Source organism: Melanostigma gelatinosum, assembly GCF_949748355.1.
Source record: "Melanostigma gelatinosum genome assembly, chromosome: 20".
Taxonomy (NCBI): domain Eukaryota; kingdom Metazoa; phylum Chordata; class Actinopteri; order Perciformes; family Zoarcidae; genus Melanostigma; species Melanostigma gelatinosum.
Window position 1 is genome coordinate 9,398,887 of NC_136653.1, and position 26,409 is coordinate 9,425,295.

Here is a 26,409-nt window from a genome sequence, read left to right on the forward strand (position 1 = left end):
AGCTGGTCTGTGGTCTGATCGAGGTGCAATTTAAAAATACACCAGACGAGGTCAGTGTTGTCTCACAGAAAGAAAAAAAACTGCAACCAACAGCAGTTCATCGATTCATTTTGACAGATTCATCTAGGTGATCATAGATCATAATTATATAACAGTGATATCATAATGATGATATTGACATTGTTTTATTGCAGTGCAATTTATAATTGGAGACAATCGACATGTTACTGTTTGTAATTGACTGTTTATTAATTGTAGTTGTTTGTGCATGTGTTCAGATGTCTACACAATAAGAATAAAATACAGAGAAAACGCTGCTGTAAGCCTTTTTTCCACTGTTACATGTTGGGTTCTTTCACATTTAAATGTCTCCAATTCATGCTGAGGATGAAAGGGTTGACTCTCAGTTACTCGGTAAACATAATCCAGTTGTGCTTCGGAGGAACCCTACCATCTTCCTCCCCCCTCTTCCTCCCCCCTCTCCTCCCACAGAGGATGCAGGACAGTGTTGAGTGGTCCTGAGCTCGGACTTCTGACTGCAGACAGAAGTGGTCGCGATCACCACGAGGACAGTTAGAAATCACGCTCTTGGATCAGATTTCTGTTGTTGTTGGGTTTTTTTTGGTCCGGTTCCCCCCCACCCCCCCTCCGAAACCTTCAATAATTTATCTTGGCTCACGAGAGCATGACGGAGCTCGGACTTGCACATTCGGGATGATCTTAATAATGGTTCGCTTCAAACGCACATTGCCACGGAGCTGCAGTTGAGGTTTCAATATCAAAGTCCGACTGGATTCCCGCAGCGTGATGGATACAAATGAGTTCACAGGACTGAAACTTTTTGTCGTCGGGATTTTGCGTGAGTATTGATCTTTCTTTTTCTTTTTTCTTTATTTGTAGATTTCATTACATATAATATTATATTATATTATATCATATGACATTATAACGACTGAAAAATGGATATTGTGTTAAGACAGCATCACACAAAAGCCCCCTTGTTTGAGCAGATTTTGCCCACTTCCCCAATAGTCAGGTATCTATAGCCGATAGCAACTCAATAGTATTCTATCTCGTGTATTACTGCTCCAATGTATCACTGTTCATCGTGCATGCTTCTATCTATCACATTATGTGCCCCTCAGTGCTGCCTCAGTGTGTCAGGTTGCAAAGTGCACATAATAAGGATTGCTGCGAAGGATCAGGAACATCAATCACATCTCACAGCACATGCATTGAACGGGGAATATACAGTATACTGCACCATGCCACCATGCCCCAGTGGACAGAGCTGACCTATATCGTGTCCAATGGGGATTTCTGGATCTGGCTCATTAGCTGGTGGTACAAGGAGGAAATCATGTATGACATAATGTTTCATGTGTGTGAGCGGCGAATCCTCGCTGAAACGTACACACTAGTTGAATTGTTGTCACGATTACGATGTTTGTGCCGATGCTCCGAATGTGTCCTGATCCGTATTGACGCCAGAGTGATGCTGGGCGTTTGAGATGATGATTGAGATGAGTCCAAAGCATGCATTTAGATAATCTGTTGTTATTCTAAGCCATGTTATCTCTTATAACTGTAGCAGTGTAAGCAGAGCAGAGGCAGCACTGGGCACATATGACTCAGTGCTGAAGAGGAGTTCAGGTATTGAGCTGATATGCAGCACAGTGACTCTCTTCAGGAGCTGGTTAACTAAGCTGAGCGCTCTTAGTGAGCAGTTGTTGAGCTGATATTTGGTCTCGGCGCCACCTGGTCTGACGCTGATAGAAATGACCTGGCTTCCTCCCATGTGGACGCACGAGCCGGTCGATATAGGATTTCAATTTCAAGGCCTGTGGTTCAGAGAGACTTCAAACCGAGGCGCTTATCTGGAGGAGTGTTGCTGTTTACCCTGGTTCCTCTGGAGCGGTCAACCTAAACATGGATCAATAACGAAAGATGCAACACTCTTTAGGAAGGCTTTTTGAAAATGTTCAGAGTTTTACATGGTATGTAGAATGTGGTCCATGTCTGGCCAAGTCCTTCAGCCTGGACTCCTCTGGATCTCGACCATGTAACAGCTGTGGCCCTGCAGCACCGTACGGCCAAGCAGAAAAATAGCTCGGCCTCTGAAAATGCTCGGGTAATGGGAAACAGAGAAAAATATTTTTTGTGTGATCAAACTGACTCATCTGTGACAAATTCCCCAGCAGCTGCGGCTGCTATCAAAGCAATGAGAGGCTATATTCCCAATGATGTAAAGACATGCTGCGTCTAGCCAAAAATCATTTCACATTGGAAAGAAGACAGGTGGAGGCCAGATGCGTTCAAGGAGAACCAGATCACCCTGGTTACTTTCAGTTTGAGGCAAGTGTGGTTGATGCAGCAGGAACTAGAGTACATGGTCCCCATCTGCACCGCAGGAAAAAAAAAAGAGCGACTCCATCTGACTGCGAAGCATCTGCTTACCCCAATAAACAGCTATTTATACACTCTCACAGCAAGGTAAAATGCCTCGGGGTTCCGCCGCTCCATCTGAAAAACAGCACTTTTGAGAATTATTTGAGTGAAATGCTATTCATAGTGCATTTGCTATTGCCAGTGTGTTGAGCTCAGTTCAGCGCATGTGGCTGATGTCCATAAGCCGTGCAGTTTCTTTACACACGGGTGTCGTTATACACGGTGGTGTTTATCACCTGCACGTTCCAGGGAATGAAATGCTTTCAAGTTCAGCAATCATGACAAATCATTTGATGAAATGAAAGTAAATGTGAGACGTTGCTTTTAGTCAGATATCGGGAAAAGGGCAGATCGCGTGTCGGTGTGATCAGTGGAAAAGTTTACATTTTGATTTGTTCAGCCTTGAGGATGAATCTGGTATTTGTCTTACTGTAAAAAAGACATAAAAAGACCAAGGGGGTTCCCTTCTCTGAATCAAGGGCGTAAGGATAGAGGGTGTGACACAAATATTAAGAAATATTTTAAACCATATTTTTTAAAACGACACAGTTACAAAAACACCCAGAATTGTGAAGTGTCAAAAGTTATAAGAACTACAGATGTGCAGTCAGAATTTATAAATATGCCATCCCAGTGCAAATTTTGACCAGTAAGGTCACATGGTGTTCACGACACTCACAAACACATAAAGAAACAGCGAAATATCTTCGGAATATCTCTGATTAGTCCGGACAGTAGTTGGTCCATTCTGCCACGCTAGGCTTGTTCGGCATTCAGACGTCCACATCTCCGTCACTGCACCCTAAAGAGTCACCATGTAGAGTTGAAACTGTTGCAAACATGCTTGGTGTAAGAAATCCTTGTGCGGATAAAATGTTTTGCTGATGTAGGGGGTTTGATATTTCTCTATATAGCTCATCTGCAGTGGAAGCATGTTGAGAGCATTATTCATCTTTCAGTTGCCTGTAAAAGGATTCATGTATCAGAAAGGTCTTGATCTTTGTCTCTTCCCTCATCAAAGTCTCATGCTGAGGTCTTGCTGACTCCAAGTCGCAGTGTGTGTCTGACTGCAGAGGCGTTTAATACTTTATAGACTTACTTTACTTACTTACTTTAATACATAACAGGTATTACCTCAACGCTTATCTGTTATGACTATTCCATCTGACTGTGGAAGAGCACCACAAACAATGTCGTTAGAAATATATTTATATTCAGTAGCAACTAGTTTGATGATGGATTCAACTTTTTAAGTGGTCTCTTTATATCAGAGTATGGGAGACCTGACAGAGAGGCGGTGTTCTGCCACACACCAGTCAGATATTCAGAATAGAATGATGAGCACGAATAAACTGAGCATTGAATGGAAGTCATAACTGGTGATTGAAATGAACGATGACAGACTGAAACGAGCTGATGATGACAGGAGAGGGCCAGAAATAGTTTTATCAATTTTTGGATGCACCGCCAAAAAGTAATGGTCTGGTGAAATTAGTAAATGTGACGACAGCAGACACAATGTAATGACTTGAAACTGTCTGACAAACTGAATGAGGAAAATTCTTACATCTGTCTCGGTTTAACCAACGGTAATCCACTGCACCCTGTGTGATTGAGTCGTTGGTCGATCACACAAATTAGCACGAGTCAGATTTTGATTTTGTTCGTTTTTGATTAACAGAGTGGCGAGCAAAGAGAGCACAGATACTTCCACAGAAGGGCTGCCCCAGTGATGTTACAGTTCTCTTTGGTATTGGCTCCGAACAAAGATGTCAATGAAGGGCTTAGATTCATTCCTGCCCTTTTCACACTCCCGTCTGTCCTCAGTCTCTGACCTGGTGTTGCAATTTGAATTCATGACTCAATCACAGAGTTTCTGTTTCTGCGTGCCAAACTTTCTCCTTGTCTGTCTCCCTCTTGGCCTCCTCTGCTGTCTTCTTCTCACCGCCCTTTTGTCTGTCAAACAGGCAGATGAACAGCTTGTTGGCACAGTCCTGCTGCCTCACAGGTCTTTGGCAATGCCGAACAAACAACTGACTCAATTGCCTTTTATGCAATCAATTTTTTCAAGGAAAATGGGGTAAATGGGGTAGTTAGATGTAAAACGATTTGACCATCGCTTTATGTGATTGCTATATTATCCCATCTGTCCATTTGTATATCCATTACGTCCCTGATGAGAATTTGGCCAGAGTCGGAGTGATAATGCATTCCTTCCTTCGCTGTGCTCTGGCTTTTATCACACAGATTGTGCCACGGCACAAGGCACATGGCCAGAACAAGTTGACATATTTATAACCGATCGGCTTTGTGGGGGACTGCATCACTCAGAGGAGTAAAGAGTTTACTGCTGCTGTGGTTTAACAAGTTCGGTCAAGAGTGCATCAATTGCATGTGTCATTTTGGTCAAAGGGGGCACAACAGTAAAGTGTCCTGCATTTCACATTGAGCCCGAATTTAAACACCTCATTTATCTGAGAAGAAAAAGCAAACCATTTCGATTGAACCTCGATAGCTTTGTGTCTTTTGTATCAGAAGAATTTGGTGTTTTTCGAAACAGAAAGCCTACATAAAGGGGATAATTAATGCCTGTCACGATGTTATTTCAAATAACAAATGTTTGCTTTTTGTTGGAGTCAAGCACTCCAACGCAGCTCATTTTTGTGGTTTGTCAAAAAGAGGGTGAAATAGAGTGGCTTTCGGACGTGCATGGGGAATACTAATGAAAGCCTGAATTGCTTTGCCTCTCTAATGTTATTTTCCCGGGTAATTATCTTTGCTAAGGAAGAACGATTGGGAATTCATCTGTGCTGATTCTGCCAATTCAGTATGTTATAATCACATCCGTGCTCCTTATCAGGCCTGCCCTGTTTAGGCTCATACGAATACACTTTTTCACAAAAACAAATGCTAAGACAGTTTTTATTTCCCCCATTTCGTTTAGGCGCTCCTCAGACAAAATGCTCATGAGCCGCTGAGTGCAGTGATAGCTCATAGACAGATGGATTCTCACCGCGGGGGCCTTTTCTGCTGAAGCTTGCCGGTAATTTTCCTCTCCACATGGTAAATTGACGGCATTTATATAGAGCTGTTATCCCAAACGCCATTCATAGAGCCTCGTATTCACCCACAACATGCTATCAAACCACAACCGCGCAATCACAAGCCGACCCGCTCCACCACCTGCCTTACACACATACAAACAGTGTAACAGGTTTAAAAAGAAAATTGCATTTGCCTCCGGAAAGTCCCCCGTCACAGATTCTCTCTCCTCCGCCACTGGCATTTTATTCTCCTCCCTCTCTTCCTGCTTTTGTTTGCCAATATTCTTCTGTCTTGGACATGTGTGTCATTGTCCAGTCTCCTCTTCCTCTCTCTCTTTGACCCCCCCACACACACACTTTGACAGGACCAGCCTGGATCCTTTCACTCAGGCCTGAGAGAAGGGAGTATCCGTCTGGGTTTATCTTGCACCGCATGTAAAGAAGTGACACTCTTCTTTATCCTTGAGAGGCTAGCTTTGGTTTAAAAGGAAATCAGTGGCAACGTGCACTCAACCATAAGAATAACATGTTTTGCCTTTAGTGCAATATTCACCGTCCAGATTTACCTATTTTTCTGCTTTTCCCAACAGCTTTCTTGTTCATTCCTCACCAGCTGCTTGCTGAATGATAATCACCCATCAGTCTATCACTGTGGCGAATCCAACAGGCTTGTTTTTATGAGCACTGTGTGAGAATAGAAACTGATTACGTAGTTTCCTCTCATAGTTTTCTCATCTCCAATGGGAGGTGATTGCTTTTGCTTTTGAGTAAAACAACTTCCAAACTAAGCCAAGGACATTAAAAGAATCACATGTGTTTGCCTGTGACTCTGGGCATTTCCAAAAATGTGGTTCAGAACATCTGAAGCTTTTTATCAAGTCTGAGGCTTTAGAGTGGAAGCAGCGGCAGGCGGCTGGTAGCCATGGCTGACTGAGGAGAAATGAAGATGTGAATGTCCTGTAGCAGCAGTCCTCTCAGTCATTGACAGCTGACATATCCATCTCAGAACTGATGTTCATAATCTGTAAACTTGCAGTGTTTGTTGGATATGAGCTGGCAAATGTGCTGAAATTGTTCTGAAAGCAGAGCTAATCAGACAGCTTGCTTTAACAAAATGCAATGCTGTCAACACATTATTGCTCACTTCCATACGTGTACTGATTTATACTGATGCCACCTATGTGCTAAAAATAAAGCTGCTGTAATTTGGCACCTTTCCAAGTGAGGAGAATATAGAGAAAATCCAGAAAAAACTGTATAATATTACAATTGATCATGATTCATATGATCTTGAAGCTATAATCAATACTTTTAGCTCTAAGTAGCTTTTTGAGTCTTCTGGCTAATTGCAATAGGAAATATTGGATTTAAAGCTTGTTGCGCTGTGACCAAGTGTCTGAAAAAAATGCAGCTTTTAGCTTTCTGAGACATTCTTGTTGCTCTTTCCAAAAACGATATCTTAGTTACTCAGGAAAATCCCCGATCCGCTCTGTAAACTGTTTCTACTGCATGTGAAAAATCGAGAAACAGTCCCTTTGATATCAGCCAGTTTGGATAGATCTTCTGTATGAAGGAGAGTTCTTTGTGAACACAGCGACAGAAAAAACGACTGAAAAGAGTTTGTTACAACTTGTTGTTTTCAACCATGAGAAGGGAATATATTATGGAACATGAAAAAAGGAACATAGCAATTTTTGGATAATACTAGCAGAAAAGATATGAGCTATTGAACAGTGAAACAAAAGTACAAAGATATCGGTGCGCCAAGACTTTTATTACTGTGTGTAGGGACCATAAATACAATATGTCTACTCTAATAGCTGAATATTTGTTGGAATTTGTCAGACTGAGCAAAACTTTGTTTATTTGCTGTTGTCACATTGTTTTCTTTTCTCTTTTCTAACCTCGTACCAGCGGGGATCCTCTCACATAAACAATGATTTGTAGTGATGCTGTGTAACCTAACGTGACCCGGGCAGCACCGTGTTCCTCTCACAGCAACATCTTTCCCTTCTTGTTTTGTCAGATGAGGATGCCACGGTGGCCCCCTCTTCTACGAGGTCATTTATTTTCCTGTTAGTGAGCTCTACAGATAACAGGGAGTATATTGCAACACATTCTCACTACCAACTCGTCAAATAGTATGTTTACTATGCAAAATGAGATTTTGTAACTGGCATTAGTTGAGTAAGCAAGTCCTAATTTAACAACGAAAAGGACGAGTACAGGTGTTTCTTGAAGCATTTTTTCAGATGTAAAATTGTGCGATATCCCCACATCACACTCTCCATGCACCTGCCATTCACTCTGTTATGCCTGCTGTAGTTAAAAGGCTTGCCATTCATCTGAAGGGGAGAGGGAACATTAAAACATTTCGTTGGTCTCTAAAGCTTCTTAAAGTTATTGTGATGTTTTAAAAATCTTTATCGATTAGAATTTCTGCAAACAAATCTGCAAAACAATTTCTCACAAAAGTCTCATTTGACCGCTGTTCTGAAATAAGATACCCGTTATATTCCTTTGCTTCCTTCTGGCCTGCTTAGAGGTCATCTGCAATGCAAACAAAATAAACATTTCCTTGGGAGGGTTGTGTTCTCAGTTGTTTCTCTGCAGATGCTGGACATGGGGGGGCTGCGCGGCTTGAACAGCTAAGAACTCAATGATCTTCACAGTGGAGCGAGAGGTCAGGGTGTTATTCATGAATGCTGAGCATTGTTGGCAGATAAAAACGAGCCTCAAATGTTTTCAGAAAAGCAAAGTCTTTGCCTGATTCGCGTCACATGTGCACCGTTTGTTCATAATCCTTCAGTGGTCTTCAGTTCTGAAGTATGGGAACGCAGCACGATAACTGCTGCTGTTTTCAGTGACTTAGGTCTGTGGAGGAAGACACAGTGGAAGACAGATGCTGCAGCAGGAAGACAAATAGACAAAAGGACACCTGATTTATTTCCCTTTTTTAATTTCTCAGATTCGATTTTAAATATAGAACACATTATTGCCCTCGGCATAGATACGGAGTGAGACAAAACCTTCTTCATATCCTGTTGGGGATGCATTATTCCATCCTCCCATGTGTTTCAACCAACCTGTCCTGATGATGATGATGACCTGGCAGACCTGATATATGGTGGGGGTTGTTGAACAAGTCCCGCCACTTGGTGCCTGTGCTGTTTGGACAGTTCTAGCAATTCATCTACTTTCCTTCATCTTCTATTTCTTCTCATCAATATTTATCTTGTCAACCTAACAGGCAGTGGATGACAGGGTGCCAACTGAGCAGATACTCGATTGGCACGCAGGCAAGTGTGTAAAAGCTTCAAGCACCTTGATTTAGTGATCTCCTAGTTTAAAATAGCCCTGCTTGGTCTGCATAATTCACAAGTTTATTGCTGTTTCAATGTAGAACTAAGGCCACATTTCAGTTGGTATGGAGGCTTGAAGGCAGCCAATAATTACAGCCTGTTAATACATAAATTAATAAATAATAAATTAGCTTCTTGCTCATTTTAAACCCCGCACGTGCAGAGTATCTAATGAACATCCTGCAGGATGGGTGATTCCTTCCTTTATAGAATAAATTAAGAAACAAAAGAAGACTTAATCATGCCACTTTTATTATGTTTGTGTCGTTTTAATATTCTATCAATCGTTTAGTTATTGCGCCATGAATAGCAATTTGAGGGTGCTTTCATATTAAAGCATTGGACAAGGCAAGGCATGCACAATGTTATTCGAAGCCATGACAAAAGGTTGTTAAAAAGCTATTGAAATATGACTTTGCCGATGATGTTTGACAAAACGTTTATTCCGATATGCAAGCAGTTTCCCCCTTTTCATAATCATAATTGATGTGGTTGTCTCATGAAAAGCTGTTTTGAAATTAGAGTAGAGCAGCCGGATGAATGAACAAATATGAAAACCATCACCCTACATGTGACTAATGAGAAACTCAACCATTCAGTTGTCTGTAGTACCCCATTGTGGTTCTTAATGAGAGCCTTCAATGAATGGAAATTGATTACTTTTGAAATATTTCATTTACATTTTCTTAGAAGTGACAAGAAATACACAGACAGCCGTCTCAGCTCAGCTCATGCAATTCAAAAAGGGCTGCTGCACCGAGATACTGCCAGCAGACACTCGTGGTTTTCGGTAAATTGAAAAGACATTGCTACAATCTACGGCTCGCAGCCAACTCACCGTTTGTGATAGTAGTGGCAGCAACAGATAAATTGCATTGCTGCTGTTCTCCTCTGCAGAAGTATATGGAAGAGATGCTGCTGGAAGGCTGTTGTTTGTTGGTGGTTGTCCCCTGTGATGAGCTTTGGGCTTTTCTAGACAAAACAGATATTACATACATGCTGTATGTACATTTTTCAAAGCTGCACATTGTTCCAAGATTATCCTAGAATGTGTGAAACTATTGGACTTAAAGCAACAGATTGATATTTAGAGAAGTACAATTTGCTTTCGTGTGGAGAGTTCAATGTGTTGCCGCTTCCCATCTAACTCTTGCCAAGAGAAAAGCAAATAAGCCTGTTTTCCAAAATGTCTAATTATTCCTCCATATCTGTGTGTAGATGAACAATTGGCTTTCACATTCGCTGCAGCAACTTTACAATGTGATAATGTCAGTGTTGAAAAAAACTAACAGTTAATAATACTTAAACAGTTGGCGAAAGTCCCATCTCTGTATCTGCCATCCAAATCCAGAATGCTTTGATTTGCCAAACTCTCATAGCCAGGATGAGAGATGCACCAAGCAGCTATCATTCATACTCTGGCACTGTAGCCGATAAGTCAATCAAATCTCCCAGATACTCACTGCTTCCTGTAGCTCATGAAGCTGATCGAGTGGGTTTCGTTTCAAACTTCCCCCTGCTGCTGTTGTGCAGAGCTCATGCTGAAGGGAATCCTGCTGCTAGATTGTTGTGTGTTATTTTCAGATTTCAGTCTCTTCATAATCATTCAGCAGTTCGTATGAAACCGCGTGGTTGAACTTTATGCCGAACAGAAAGCATTGTCCGACGCAGCATATGCAATGTATGCGTTATAGCAGCACAGGTTTATTTTAATGAGATTACTGGGAATACTGGCATCAGGCAATATACTCTTAGCTGATTTAACCTTTACATAGTAATTTGCATACAACATGAAGAAGATATAAACGCAGACACCCAAACCCTGAAAATGAAAGCATTCAGTGGAACTATTGCAGCAGATTTACAGTATTTAGTTTTGTTAATCTAGACGGTGTTTGGTAATCTGGTCATGCACTTTATAAAGAAAACATCCAAATCAGTAATGTTAGACAAAAAGATATTCACTTTTTCTGTTTAAATTGGTGAAATCAATGGCCATCCATTTACATTATTGACCTACAGCTACACTACTTAAATGAATCTATACTGCAGTGTGAAATGTGTCAGGTTTGTAGGAAACAGGAGACCTGTGGAAACCAGCGGGCTGAAAGCCAAGTTTTGAAGTCGTAGAACTTTCAAAGAGTGCAATTTTCAGAGTGCTCTGTAATTTGCCATAATATTGGATGTGATGTATTGATTACTAGACACTATGGACATACCGTACTTTCTTGTGATCTTAAGAAATGATTTTCTGTCTGTGTGTACCTTGAAGAGAAGACAGGAAATGGATTTAATGTCTTGAGAGAACAATGGGCCTCAAACACAGATGAGCATATGGGCATTTCACTTTGTGACATCTGACTAGCTCGGGGATTTCAGGCAGTGCTCCTGGCTGCCTCGCGATCCCATCTGATAAACTCGCCTGTCACCTTCTGGGCCCCTTTTGTTCCGAAACAGCTCATCTGAGTCCAAGTCCCTGTCATCCTTGAGCTTTTACCTTTTTTGTTGGAATCCAGCGCTGCAGGAATTATGCGATTGTGCATTCTTGCTCTTATAACTTATATCTTTGAATGCAGCAAGTTCAATTCATAAATATATACTTTTTTCATCTGTCTGAGAGGTTGGGCTTTGCCATACATCACTTTATTTGGTTTGTGCTCTTTATCTTAAAAAAAACCCAAAATAAAACAAGACCAGTTGACCGTACTCCGGAACTACACATTTGTATAAAATCTGGTTTTCAATGCTAACACTAGTACTTTTAAGTTGGAGAAGTTTTGGAGAATATTAAAGCAATAGTTTGATATTTGGGGATACATGATGATTTGCTTTATTGCAGCGAGCTAGAAAAGAAAAGCACACATCTTCTCATCTAACTCTCAACAAGAAAGCACAATTAACAAAAGTGTCAGAATATTTCTTTGAAGGATCTGTGAACTTAACCGTCTTCTACATTTAAAAAACAACTTGTCAGGGTGGAACCATATAAAAAAGCTAATTAAAGTGCAGCTAATAAAACCAGGCCAGCATCTACTCAAATACTCGATCTATAGAATATTTAAGACAAACACACAAACAGAATGAATAAAATAATCTCATCCCATCACAACCACTGCGCCTCAAAACATCCTCAAACAAGGAAGTCTCTATATTTAGCACGCTAACTTGCAAGCAGTCTTTGTCCTGAGGGGCATCTTTCCAACTGATTCTTTGCTTTGTAAGTGTGCCACTTCAAAGGGAGATACACCTTCCTGTGCAGCAGCACGTTTCGCTTTGGTCATCCGTGACTCTCTGCTGCGGAAAACAAGTGGGCTGTGAGTTTGAATCAGAGAACAGGGAGGGGAGAGAAAGTGTATTAAAAGTGTGTATGATGGATGCACTTCTGCATTCAGCGGACAATTCCCTTCAACTGTAATCTTTTGTTCTCGCTCCGTCTCTTTCCTCTTTACCTCTGCTGGGTGTTCACCATAAACACTGAAAATATGAAAACGCAGGAAACTGAAAAGACAGTGCATATCACAAATAATTTATTTTTGTAGAATTTTCTTTTTTGTCGCATTAAGCCACGAAAATGGTCGCACAAATAAATGAAGACTAAAGATGATCTGTTTCTTATATGCCCCCAAATAATCTGCTGATGTTTATCAGGTATTAGAGTTTACCACTGTCACTCTCTTATGCAAACTTTAGTTGGCACTAATTACAGCCGAGGCTCATGGGAGGTTTTGCTGCTAGCATGGCTGAAAATGCAGTGGAGCTCATGCAACAGGTCGATAAAAGGGCCTCGGGTTGGGAAACCTTGATGACATACTTGTGGTGCTTGTGGAACTTGCTGTCTGCACATCCCCATCTAACAGCCCACTGTGGCTCTTATGTTTTGAGCAGTTAGTCCCTGCATTGTTTAAAACTGATTCGTTATCAATGCTGAACACTACAGAGATTGACAAGTTGATTGCAATCAATTGATCAACGGTCACAGAGAGAAGCAGAAATCTGAAAATGGAAATTCAGAAATATTGTTTTTCTTATTGAATGTGTGGGAACCTTAGTCATGTACTCTATTTGACACACTTTTTCTTTTTTTGTCTTTACAGTCAATGCCTGGATGATGAGGGGGTTGTCAGGTAAGCATATCCATCTCATGAAATGAGATCACGCTGTGTCAGTCTCCGGGGAAAACTGAACCGAATTGCTGCAGAAAAACAGCGACAATAGGAAGCAGCAAAGAAAAATAAGATTGCGTTAGTGGGACGTTGAAACTGACATTTCCACTGTTCTAAGAGGGTAGTGGGTGGAAATTAAAATTAAAATGGAGAGGATAAAAAACACAAGTCACAGCTTTCTGACAGGAGATAATGAGAAAAAGAAAAAGAAATCATTTTCAAATTCACAGCTCACAAATAACAGCAAAATACAGGCCAACATCCATCTTTGTCATGTTTCATTTCAGTGACTTTACTGACATGGCCATTTATCAGAGGTAACACCCACTGAGCAGGATACGTGAGCTCTAAGTGATCTTCTTCTTTCTGTTCCCGCAGCCACTGACAGTTTCAACATCGAGCCCACTCCCCCCCGGCCGAAGAAACCCTGCAATGAGTCCCGTCTGCAGTTGGGGGTGGAGGTCTGTGGAGAGGGCTTCAAGCGGGACATGGGTCACATAGATCCACAGTACTGGTGTAACCTCACACACTTCATCAGGTACTACATTATGTTTATGTATAGTATATAACAGTGTATAACAGTGGTAACCGGGGGGAACTAGAGGGTAGGTGCGTGCTATGTTTTTGCAACAACAACCTCTGTCAGGACGCCGGTATCAGCTGTAACCGCTGTATGAGAGCAGGGCAGAGCTACTGCCATGAGTAAGACGTGTTAATGTTAAAGATCCGATGGACATGAATAGTCTTAGTGGAAGAAAAGTAAGTTTTAACAGTGAGTAAATAGCTACAAGTCTAAATTGCATTGGGCCATATTGCATGATTTTCATCAACTATGTGTGTTTATAATTGGAATGAAGGGAAATGAATGAAAAGCTACTGACAAAAAATTGGGCTGTGAAAGTTCATTGGACCTTGAATAAAGATCCTCGTGAAAATATAGGTTGAAAATTAAGGTTGGTTTGAATTTAAAAGAAATCTGCAGCAATCTCTTGGCCATTTGGTATGCACTTTGAGACGCTCCCTAACTTCATCTCGTCTTCTGTAGTAGTAGTAGTAGTAGTAGTAGTAGTAGTAGTAGTAGTAGTAGTAGTAGTCTTCTGTGCTGAAGGTGCAGGCTTCACTATTGGATTTTCACAGCTGTGCAACATCTGTCAAGCTTTATATTTGCACTGCACCACAAATCTGTTGAAAAACTGATGGCAAGTTATGCAGATAACCCCCCCCCCCCCCCCCCCCCGAATATTGAAGTGTCTTTATTTACATTTTGGGGATTTAGCATCATGGAAAGTCATACTGCTTTAGCTGTTAGCACTAACACTCAGCAACCACGTGGTTTAATGTCGGTACTGAAAACATAAAGTCTGAATTGAATGAGAGGAAGTGGTGTGAAAGTTGAGGCAAATTGTGTCAATAGATGACAAATTCAATTCAATTTATTTTTGTATAGCCCAAAATCACAAATTACAAATTTGCCTCAGAGGGCTTTACAATATGTACACATTTGACATCCTCTTGTCCCGAGACCCTCACTCAGTGTATCCGAATAATGCCGTCATATATTTGTTTACATCTCTGCTGCGTCCTCCATACCTAGCTGCATTTGTTTGCATCACATGTAGCAGATGCCGTCATTCAGAAATTCACACACACACAGAATCAGCTCAGTTATAATTGCATTTTGAGGCATTTCTCACTGCCTAACGTGATTTTTTTACATTCCCCAAATGGATCATCAGCAGCTACGCTCCTACTCCTTATTTATGCCGATAAGAAGATTTTAACCCAGCAGCATGGGAATAACTGTACCTGCTTAATTCTCAAAATAGGTTTTGGTGTTCTTTGCCATTAAATGGTTTTGTTATTATCCAAAATTGGCCTGCAGCAGAGAAACGCATCCCTTCCCCGAGAGCCCATATATTCTCCTTGTTGGCCCAAAAATGAAGAGCTGATGTTGAGAACAGTAGAGAATCTCTTGTGTGAAAGAGTAAAACTAAACTGTCTGCTTATATAAAGTCACCCTCTTATCTTTGTCAGTCCTCTTTCCTCATGTACTGTTGTCTTCCTGTCTGTTTGCTCTATATTTGTAGTCTCAGTTAAAGGGTTGTCAGTTCTACATGGTGGCACTTTCAACAAAACACTTGATTGATAGAAAGACTGGAATCCATCTCAGCCTCATACAGCTGGTTGGATGTGTGTGGGAGGGAGAACAGCTGGAGGTTTTCTTCCCAAAACCAGAGCTGTTTTTAAAGAGCATCTGAGCCTTGACCACCCATCTGTATCTATCTTTATCCCGCTTTCCACCTCATTCCTTCCGCTCACCTTTAACCTCTGGCATTCGGCCTTTTTTTCTTTTAACTGCGGAGCCAGAGGTGGAGGGAGAGAGCCATGGGACTTGAGGTTTCTTGCGCACACATACACATGGGAGCTTAAAATCAACGCCAAAATAATCGTCTGATTCAAAGAGTTTCAGGACAAATGTAATAAAAGATTCTGGGAAGAGGAACCACGAGCTTCATCCATCAGTCGTCTCTCTCTGTTTTTCTTTTAAACCATTATTTCTTTCCAGGAAAATTCATCATACCTTTTAGCAGCAACAGTTTTTTTTTGTACGAATACAGTTTCTCACATTCATACACTGATTTATTTCAGAAATTTAAAATTAAAGGAAGTCCAAAATGTGAGATAAAGGTAAGCTTTTGGATGAAATTAACCACATCAAGAGTAACTGTGTCAACTAAACATGAAGCTCACAAAGCCAGATGGCTGACTATAGCCATTATGGTCATGGTAAACATTTGGGAGGCCAGTTAGCAACTGACTCTTCCATTTAGACATTTCAACAGCCATCTATTGGTCTGGCTGTCAGCAGTGGGACCTTTGTAGGCACTGAATTCATGAATGCCTTGTGGAAATGTATATAAGGAATGCTTGGACAGAAACAATAATTGGAAAGAAAATAGCAAAACTGTAGTACGATGAAATGTGAAATTAGATCCAGGCAGTTGACAAAGCAAACCAAATGCCAAAGCTAAGTTAAAGCTGCTACAGTCAATATTCTTCTAATGGATCAAAGCACTACTTGTGTGTCAACCGACTCAGTCATCCGATTCTGCAGTTCCGCCTCAGCTGTATGGAGCGATTAGTGTTATTCAGATGATTGTTTCAGTCGTCTGGCCTGAAAACCTACTGTTTTGGTTCTCTCATAGTTCTCTCATGACCAGACACAGCAGGCAGATGTTTTTGGCGAAAAAGCTCATCCACTGTACACTACGCAACACCAAACAACAGCTGGCAACTAACTGGTGAACATAGTGGAACACTTAGCATCTAAAGAGGCAGATATTTCCAACAGGACTTGGTGGAGACCAAAAGCAGAGCTAAAAGAGAGTGATTGAACTAATATTCCTTGGGTAGGCACAAACAAAATGACCAAAGAATGCTAATGTTTCTCCTTATCCGTTTGATGGGTAAGTAGGCAAATATTTGCTTACACGTTTGCAACATTAGATTAGATTAGTAATTGTTGGTGTTGTGTTGAAAACTCATTTCCACTGCCCCAAAACAATCGGTTGAATGCAAGTTTACCAAAAAATGGGATCAACAGTAGTTCTCATCCAAGTTCAACCGCTTCCTCTCATTTAATCTCAGCTTTAATACAGTTTAGAGACAGCCCAAAAAATACTCTGATTTTCAAATAGAGCTACACTGAACACTGGATTTCTGCTGTGGCTCAGAACATGAAGCTGGTCCAACCATTATTGTTCAAGTGGGAGTATTGAAGAGTATCAAGTATTTTACATTACAGAGCTCAAGTCCAAATGGTGTCTCAACAGTGGCGGGCCGTGCATTTTATACCTGGGCCTTCACTGCTGGTGCTGCAGCTGAAATACCACCTTATGGTGGCACCACAGCTCATTTTTAAGGCTGTAACTATGTACGTCTTCGTATTAAACCTTTCGGTACGAGTCGAGCATTTAGAGAATGCAAAAGCCTAAATTCAGGAAAATATAATGTTCTCAGCTGGTCTGGCTGTGGGATCCACTGTCATTCCTTAATGACAAGCCATGACCCAAAGAGATTACATAGGATTTTACTTTCACAACTTGAACATTGAACGTACTGCTCTGCAGTGTCTTTCTTCCTCTCAGCACTCTCTGTCATGGTGCAGCTCAACTCAGTCAGAATGCATTTGGATTGGCTGAACTGCATCACGTGATGTGATTCACTACCCATCAGCCTCTGCTGGCTGTTAAGTTTTGTTTCACGATAGTCACGTGCTCGCCCACTGACCAATCACAGCACACTCTGCAGCGAGCGGGAAAGCTACAGATGAACACTGAGCTGCACGTAATGCTGACGTCATTATAGGCTGGCTAGCAGGCGCTGACACGTCAAAGAATACGCCCAACATGTCAAACTAAAGATCTGATTGGTTGAACACGATGACAATCAACAATATCGTCCCCATTCACTTTAATCTGCACTGGCTGCAGGTGAGAGTCTGCAGGCCTCTGGCTCTGCCTCTGGCTCTGTTCTTACATAGAGACACAGAGGTGAGATCTGATTGGATAAAAGCTCGACTTAAAACAAGCTGCACTGGAAGCAGAGCAACTGAGGAAGACAGTAGCTTTGCAATGAGAAAATAAGATAATGGGAAAAATATTTTTATAAATTATAATACATGTAGTGTATTTAAGAAAAATTATTCAATTATAAAATAGATCTTTTTTATATATATATATATATATATATATATATATATATATAGAGCTTTGTGATTCTGTTTAGGCCAGCAGAGAAGGCCTTGCAGGCCCTGACGGCCCGCCACTGTGTCTCAAGTAGTATTAAAGTCAAAGTACAGGCAGGTGTTTTCTGACATTTGTCAGGTAAATGCATGACGGGATCACAACAGGAGTCCGAGTCATAATGATCTGCTGGCTGTGCTACGCGACACAACCCTGTGGGATCTGTTGAATTTCACAACGCAAATCATTCAAAACGGGTAAAATAAGGTTTAAGTTGAAAATGACCTGGAGTGATCCTTTATGGAAATATAAATTGAAGATTAGTGAAACAGCTTGAGGTGGTTAAAGTCAGTTTGATTGTGTGTTTTTGAACAGGGGTACTGTTGGTGTTGAATACTGTCTGAATACAGAAAGTCCCTGCTGGTTTCAAAAGAAACACCATAACACAGGACCAAGTAGAATTGGAGATTTAAGGCAAACTTGTCCCATGTGCACTTGGACTCCAGGTTGAACTGATTCGATTTTGGTGGTCAAATGTCACTGTCACCTCACAAAACACGTTTTTGTCCACAACTCAAGAATTAATATGCTAGTTCTGACAATTTCACACAGATGTCTTATAGCATAAAAAGCTGACGTGATGACATTTTGGACAGCCAACTGCAATATGATTGGTAATTCTAGTTTTTTTTGGATCCTTTCAAGGCCTGTTTTGGTCTACCTGAAGTGCAGGCTGGGTGGTGTAAAGTCTGAGCTCTGTTCTTGACATTTTCTTCTTATTCTGCTCAAGCCTTAATGCTTACCGACTCAAAACTAAGGATAAGGAGAGAGATTTCAAAGAGTCAGAAGCACCTTTTATCAACTTCTGATCTGTTCAGTGATGTCTGACACATCAAGTGTGATTGACAGATGAAAGAACATATTAACAAAGACTGTTTCATAGCCTAAACGTAGCAGGAAACACAACATGACTTGCCTTTCCAGGAACACTGCCTGCATTAGTCCACATTTTTTATGAGAGGAATGTTTCATTTGGGTGTATTCGTGTATGATACTTCATTTAGGATACACAGACTTTCTCAGCGGCAGTTTACTTTGGAGCCTGGAGGAAGGTGATAAGAAGGCGGGAAAGAAATAGGCAGAGCGAAGGCACAAGAGGAACAAGAGCATGGTGAGAGGGGATCGGCCTTGGAAGAGCAAGGGGCCTCATGTTTAAACAAGCAGAGACCCCTGCAAAGCTTCCTCTCGTTGACAAATGAGCCGTGCATCTCTGCAGTGCTATAGCTGCTGGCCAAACACTCAGCCAACCTGATTGTTATCGTTGGATATAAGCCGATACAGTGTGTCTATACGAGTATTTACGCACTTCAATCATCTACCTAAGATGACTAAGTAACAAAACATGGGATACATAGTCCAAAAAAAGGCGTTGCCTCATTTGCGAGAAATTCTCTTCCGCACTGTTTAAGTGTTTATTCGTTTAATCTGATTTACCACGAAGCAGAGCCATCAGTCTCAGAAGACAAACAAACAACTGGAAACGGTAAATGCCAATGAAGAGAAGCAGCATTGCATCCTTATACTAGTGTGTGTTAGTGTGTGTCTGTGATGTGAATGCATCAAGGTGAGCGAGATGCATGTATGAAGTGACTGTCGGTAGCATTCACATAGTGTATCAGCCAGTCGAGAGAACCATCTTCACTAAAATGTATATTTAGAGGTGCATCAAATGAACATTTGCAACACCATTAAGAAACATGAATGTGCAGCGTTCATCAGCCAGTAAACAGATGTGGTGGGTTGTCTTGCTTGTCATTTAGCAGACACTTTTATCCAAAGCGACTTACAATTCAGATTCTATCACACCGTAGGCACAGCTACTAAAAAAATATATCATATTAGAAAGTAAACATTGGCACAAAAGCTCAGCTCTCAGTAGCTTCAGTATCAGCTATCGGTATCTTATGTCGTCAGAAACTGGCATGCACAAATATAATGTGTCTCTGCCAAAATATAAGTAAATCAACTGTGAACCTGTTCAAGCTGTTTTATACCCTGTTTATTGTGTGTGGACGGTTTGAAAACCAGCTAGCTGTTGTGTAAAAAACTTCAAAAGTCTTGTTATTCCCTACAGTCCTGCATGCTGCATTTTGATCACTCCTGCCTGAAAGCTCTGATACTTCCATGTTTTATTAACAACTATTTGTGGAGTGGCGAAATACAGTTCTTTACATTATGTTCTAGATGTGCTGTTGAGAATACCAATGGCTCCAGGATGTCTTGAGAAACAAATCTGGATCTGGCTGATTGAAATTCAGGATGGAGAAAGAAGAGGGTTTAGGGTTGGCTGAATGGATTCATCAAAGCAGAGCTCTGAGCCTGGAAAGTTTTACGGAGGCTCTGAACAGCACTGAAAGCTTGTTTAAATAGAGCAGAGTAGTAGGCCAGAAAATAAATGGCAGAATATCCCTGGTCACAATGATGGATTAGTTGCAGAGCCTTCGCTGCTTTGAGGAATACCAGCTAAACAGTAATAGGGTTTTAAATTATTGTGTGCCCAAACAGAAGTCAGTTGTGATTTTCTTCTAATCCTTCCCGTCTCTTTCACCCATTTCTTTTCCCAGTGAGTACCACCTCTTCACCCTCTGCACAGAGAAAAAGGCCGAAAACGTCAGCTGCTACTGGCCTAATCCGCTGGTGGAGAGCTACATCATCCTGATACACAAGCACTTTTTCTCCAAGTGCCCCATGGGTCAGGGGGTATGGGTGGACCCGCCGGACGACAAGCTAACCATCCTGATCCTCATCCCTGTTGTCCTTACATTGGCCATGATCGCCCTGGTGGTCTGGTGCAGCAAGAGGAGTGATATCCTGGCTTAGGAGGAGAGGAAGATGGAAGATTGAAGAAGATGGAGACGGGCTGAGTTCGGACCTCTCCACTAAAACAATTATGTTTAGAGGCGTGCACAAAGGTTTTGGAAGGTTGCTTCAGCTGATCCAATTACCCCATAAGTGATGCCACAAATCACCTAAACTTTCAGGGAAAATGAGGAAGGTAGTGCCTTGGAGTACAAAGTAGTATTTTCTTTAATATTTTAAAATATTATTTGCAATTTCACAGGACTGACATTGACTCAATATGCTCAATATGCTCAACAGGACTTTTAAGCACAGGATTTAATTGCACTGTTGAACATCTGATGTGTTTATGGTCAACAGTAGAATTTGGGGGAAATAGTCTTTTTTTGCCAGAAACAGGAGGAAACAGGCTGCTTGGCTCTTTCCAAAAGTAAAAGAAAAAAACAGCAACCATATAGCTTACTTATTAACACACTCAATCACGTTAGTTTATTCCGTACCAAAACAGAAGAATGATACATTTTGGTGCAGCACCTGAACAAGACATAGTAAAGAACCCCCATAAAACCACAACTTATCGCTTTTTACACTTTGTAAAACAAGATAACACTTGTTAATTACAGAGCTTTAGAGGTGCTGGTCGGTGGATTTTGTTACATTTGGATGGAGCCATATGAGCTGTTTACCTTGTATCTAGCCTTAAAGGAATACTTCACTCACAAAATGACCATTTGTATGCCAATTACTCATCACGTGTTACCTGGGATTCTGGAAGAAAACTCTTCGGAACTGAAGTGTTTTAAATCGTCAGATTTTGGCAACAATGCATGTGTTAGTGAAGTATTGAGCATGCTACTGGATTAACAAAAGTTTATTGGATAATGATATAGTTCTGCTGTTGTTAAACGAGGCCCCCATTTACTCTGTTTTCCTCAAGAATTCAAGGTAACACATGGTGAGTAATTGATATACAAATGGCAATTTTAAGGGTGAAGTATTCCTTTAAACTAAGCTAAGCTAACTAGCTGCTTATTTTTTTAGCGTACAGACACGAAAGAGTATTGTATGTATTGATCTTCTCATTTATCTCTCGACTAAAAAAAATCAAATAAGTATATTTTCCCAAATGGTCGAACTCTTTCTTAGAGACACAGAGGAGTTTGACTTTGACATCACTCAATGGGTAAATTGACGAGCGGGACACTCGACTACATCTTTGGGCATTCTTTGAAGCTCATGGATCTGGATCGCTGACCTCGGAGATTTATGTCAGACCTCTGAACCTTTGCTGAAGTCCAACGTATCCACTAAGCCCCGTCACTAAGGCAGTGACTGAAGTCTAAACTGGTGGGAAATGACTCCCAGAGAACAACATTGTAACATGATACTATGATGGCTTGGAGAAAAGAAAATAAGCCAAATTTGGACTTAATACTGATTCTGCAAGTTGTATCTTACTCCACCACTGGAAAGGATACACTGGTTGTGCAACCCAAAAACAAAGCAACACGATGATCCATACCTTTTGGGACTAACATTTCTTGTGTGACTACCTGAGCCTCAAGGGACTGTTTTATAACAATGTTACTTATCAGATACTGTTGAGTAAAATACTGTTGATACTCACAAAGAGGGGGTTCTCAATGGAAACAAAGAACGATGAACTGACATCGAAACCTCATACTGTACAGTTATGCTCTCCGTCCGTGCTGTCTACTGTATCTGCATTGACTCTCCAGTGTTACTTAGACCAGTGAGAAATATACACTGATGCTTTGAAGTGAACCCCTTTGGGGAACGGCTTGATTTAATGTACGCACTTCATTGGTTCTTTGAACCGCAATCCTCAACATCCACGAGGCAAACTAAACCAAGCACTGCCATTTTATTTTTCTTCCAAAGCATAAGGCAACAATCTCTGTATGTCAGCCCTCACCTTCACACTTTTGTCTATGGAAACTGATTAAATCTCTAAAAATAAGTGGTTGCTCTCCTTGATTACGTGAACAAAGCAAGTACACAGAAAACAAGCACTTTCTAGCTCAATTTCTGCAATCTGTGATTTAACTCATCGGGCCTCACGCAATAAGCACTCGTACGAACAGGTCTGCATTCACCAATTTTCTTATATTTTCAATTTTCTCTTAGGTACGGACACAATTTACCAGACCTGTCGTAGGAGTCAAGTGCAATTAGTCCACCGCTGACCAAGCCTACGTTTTTCACGAATGGATTGTATATTTCATTACTTTAAAAAAACATTTGGACTTCAGGACATATGGGGCAGGATGCATAGCCCTATATGGTATTATTGCGCTGTTAAAATGTTTAAATTATGCTAATTTACATTTACAAACCTTGCCTAACAGTCATTAACCACTTAGATGCCAACAAAAACAGTCAATATACCTGTCAGATTGCCAGAGACCTCTTAAACTCCTCAAGTTAAAGTTAATATTCTTAAGATTTCCCAAAATCAAACCCCATTTTTGACACTATATGGTTGCCATTTTTTCCTGCAATAGCTACTCATTGTATTTACATTCTGTAACTCCCTCTCTATACAGTCTTTTTCACTGATAGTGGCAGGGTCCGACATTCCCATGCTGGATTCAAACTGCCTTCCTTCAGTTTTCTACTACCGACTCCTTTAGACTTAACTTTCTGGTGGGTTTTTAGTAGGATTGTTTTTGTGTAACCTCCCTTTGGAAGAGCTCCAGCCCAGCGCAGGGGTCATCTTAAACAAACACTCACATGCTCCACATTCAGTAAGTGTCATCATTCATCACACAGCCTGCAGGTGTTTCCTCCATGAAACAAACCTCTGATGTCGTCCAGAAGCTGCTCCACCCGCCTGAGCGGCCCCCCGTTTACAAATAAAACCTGCCAGGCTGTCCAATTCATCTCATTCAGTCATTTAATGTGTCATCTGAGAGGTTTTATAATGAGTGTGTCAGTGTGGCACTAAACATCCATCACTGTCAAAATGAAACGCAATCATTACAGGCTTGCATCGGCACGTTCACGTTATCATTTGAAGATCTGCTCGCTGACTTATTTACTGTAGATATAAGGTTACAATTACACTCAAACCAAAACTATGCTTCCGGTCCCAGTTTGCCTTTTCGTTTCTTTAGCAATCGGGAGGACACACCATATGACAGAGAAGCTGACACAAATACATGAATCTCCAATCTCTGATCGATCTGCATTGTACCGTAGGAGTGTGAAATGAAGCTCTTCTCAACTTTTTTTAGCTCTTTATATTTACTTCCATGTTCAGCACCATTACCAGAAGAAAAGTTTACAGCCCAACAATTTCTATGACAAATATATATTTGTACCAAAACCTGGTCACACCAGCATCTGTACTGACAAAATGTATCATCAGTGGATGAGCTAGTGAGAACACATTGTGTCGTATTCAACTTGCTGTTGGCTCATAAACCCCATTGACAGAGCGTCCTTTTGTGCAAACCGAGAATCTGCGTGTCCAAAATGGAGGAAGACATCGTAGCTCATTAACTGTGTTGCAGCTATTGTTTTTTTTTGTTTCATTTACTAAGCCTACTTATCTACCTACTTTTATTTCGGTTACCTACAGTTTATAAACTGTTCCACAAAAGTGGTATGTCTTTTAAACAATAATGAGACAATGGTACAGATATCTCGGTTTGATAAACTTGTTAACTTAACTGTGCCGAAGCGACCTAGAGAAAAAATGGCAGGGGGGAGAAAACAGAAGGAACAGAGAAATAATAAGGAACTCGTAGAGCTATTAATTAGAACTGGCATGTTTTGGATGGCTAGGGTGTTAGCCTTTAACTTACACTCTATATACAGGAAGACAATCGGCAATGAACACATTTAGTTTGACTGTTTGCTGGTGTAACAAGCCCTTTATTGATACAAAGCAAAACTAGTACGTAAGACAGGAAAAGTCAGACTTTCTGAAAGCCTCCTTAGATTAGGTGGAAAACTTAATGAACGACTTCTTTCACACTCCAGAGAAAATGTGCTTTTGGAAAATGAATCGAGTTTATTCAGCCTCAACACCTCAGAACACAGAGAGAGTTTACTCTGTCAAGCATGTGTGTCTGCGTGCGTTCAGACCTCATTCTTTTATTCGGACAACAATATTATCTTGACCTTTACAAAGAGACAGGACAGCTGGATCCATGGAGGATTTGCTGTGTAAATCTTGGAACAATACAAAGAAAACCCAGTGGTGCGGTTTCAAATCTTATCTTTGTATCATGTAAATACACTCGGAGTCAAACAATGCAGTCATCTCTGTCAGTGGGTGATGGTCAATGATGTTGACGTTGCTGTTGTGTCCGGACTGTGAGGCACAAAGCCGGAAAAAGAAAAACTCAATGACCACAAAACAATCACAGTATCATTACGTGCTCCTCCTAAACAAAACAAACGGCAAGATATCAGGCAATATTTATTCCATCTGAAACTGTCCAGGAAGCGAAACAAGAGGTTTTTTTTTGTTTCTTCTGAGAGGCAAAACAACAGTGTTTAGAGACACAAAGACAGAGTAGACAATCGTTCAGTCTGTGTTGAGGCGCAGTGCAGTTGCCCTTAAGGATGGCTTTTTACAACGCCTCCACGGCCAGCGTCTTGGAGGCAGGAAGGATATTAAGGCTTTTTCCCAGAGTTGACAGAAGAATACAGGGAAGTGGGTTGACCCAGCGGTTTTGACCAAAAGCAGTGCAGGAAGTGCGAGAGTGCCACGCTTCCACGCATGGCTGCACTGTTGTGACGGGTGAACTGCTGGCAAGGCACAAAGCACTGCAGCCAAACTGTGGCTTTTCAAGGTGTGCGTCAATTTCTGAAAGTTAATTTCTGCTAGTATTGTAGATTTCAAACTACTGGATTCCTACTTTGGGATTTTGAACCATGTGCCATACAGGGCGAACAATCAGCAGGTTTTCACTCTACATCTCAGCAGGAGACTTCACTGACGAGTAGTGGTGTCACGGATCACGGATCGATCCGTGATCCGTTCGGATCAGCCCTCACGGTTCGGATCACCCCTCACGGTTCGGATCACTCGTGAACCGCGGATCAATCGAGTATTTATTTATTTTTTACAGTGTAATCATCATAGTGTGTAAAGTTCTACTGCTGCTGTTCCTTTTCAAGTAACAAGTCCCCGAATATCAATGCAGAGTGTCAGTGAACAGATATAAAGCAGTAGTGTGTTCACGTGAACGGAGCAGCTTAGAAGCATTTAACGGTGACGTCATGGCGAGCGGAGGAACGTCAGAAGCCGCGGCTTCATTTAAGTCGCTAGGAACATTTTGTCTTCCCTGTAACGCAGCGGTTCCCAAACTTTTTAGGCCACGCACCCCCTTCTACATCCCGACCGGGTTCACGCACCCCCAACCCCCCCCCCCCCCCCCCACACACACACACACACACACACCTTAAAAAAGAAAAAGCAACAGAGCCGCATAAAAATCGGACGAATGCGAGAACAGTTTGCTCGCGCGTGGCGTTTGTTTACAAGATAAAAAACACAAAAACTCTTCCTGCACCGTGCCTTCGAAAAGGTAACGGACGTAACGTTACGAAGGTAACGGACGATTGGCCAGATTGGCCACACCTGTAGGCTCGTCTACTTGCAGAGAGTAAAACTCACTCTTCTTCACGCGACCGACTGATGCAGCCAGGATGTCTTCGGACAAAGCATCGATGCGCGCGACACAGTGTTGTTGGACGCGGGATCACGTCCAACTTTTTCGCTTCTCTCTCTCCAATCATACATTCCACCATC

At 41.4% G+C, this 26,409-nt stretch overlaps 1 protein-coding gene across 1 annotated transcript; it reads left to right on the forward strand.

The window, feature by feature from the left end:
* Nucleotides 1–646: 646 nt before the first annotated feature.
* On the forward strand, nucleotides 647–22,536 carry LOC306794210 (receptor activity-modifying protein 3). The gene is made up of 4 exons (XM_079292189.1): nucleotides 647–859; nucleotides 12,949–12,978; nucleotides 13,396–13,555; nucleotides 20,387–22,536. Exons 1-4 carry the CDS (start codon nucleotides 808–810, stop codon nucleotides 20,640–20,642), a joined length of 498 nt encoding a protein of 165 aa, XP_079148315.1. The 5' UTR covers nucleotides 647–807; the 3' UTR covers nucleotides 20,643–22,536.
* The last annotated feature ends 3,873 nt before the right edge of the window (nucleotides 22,537–26,409 follow it).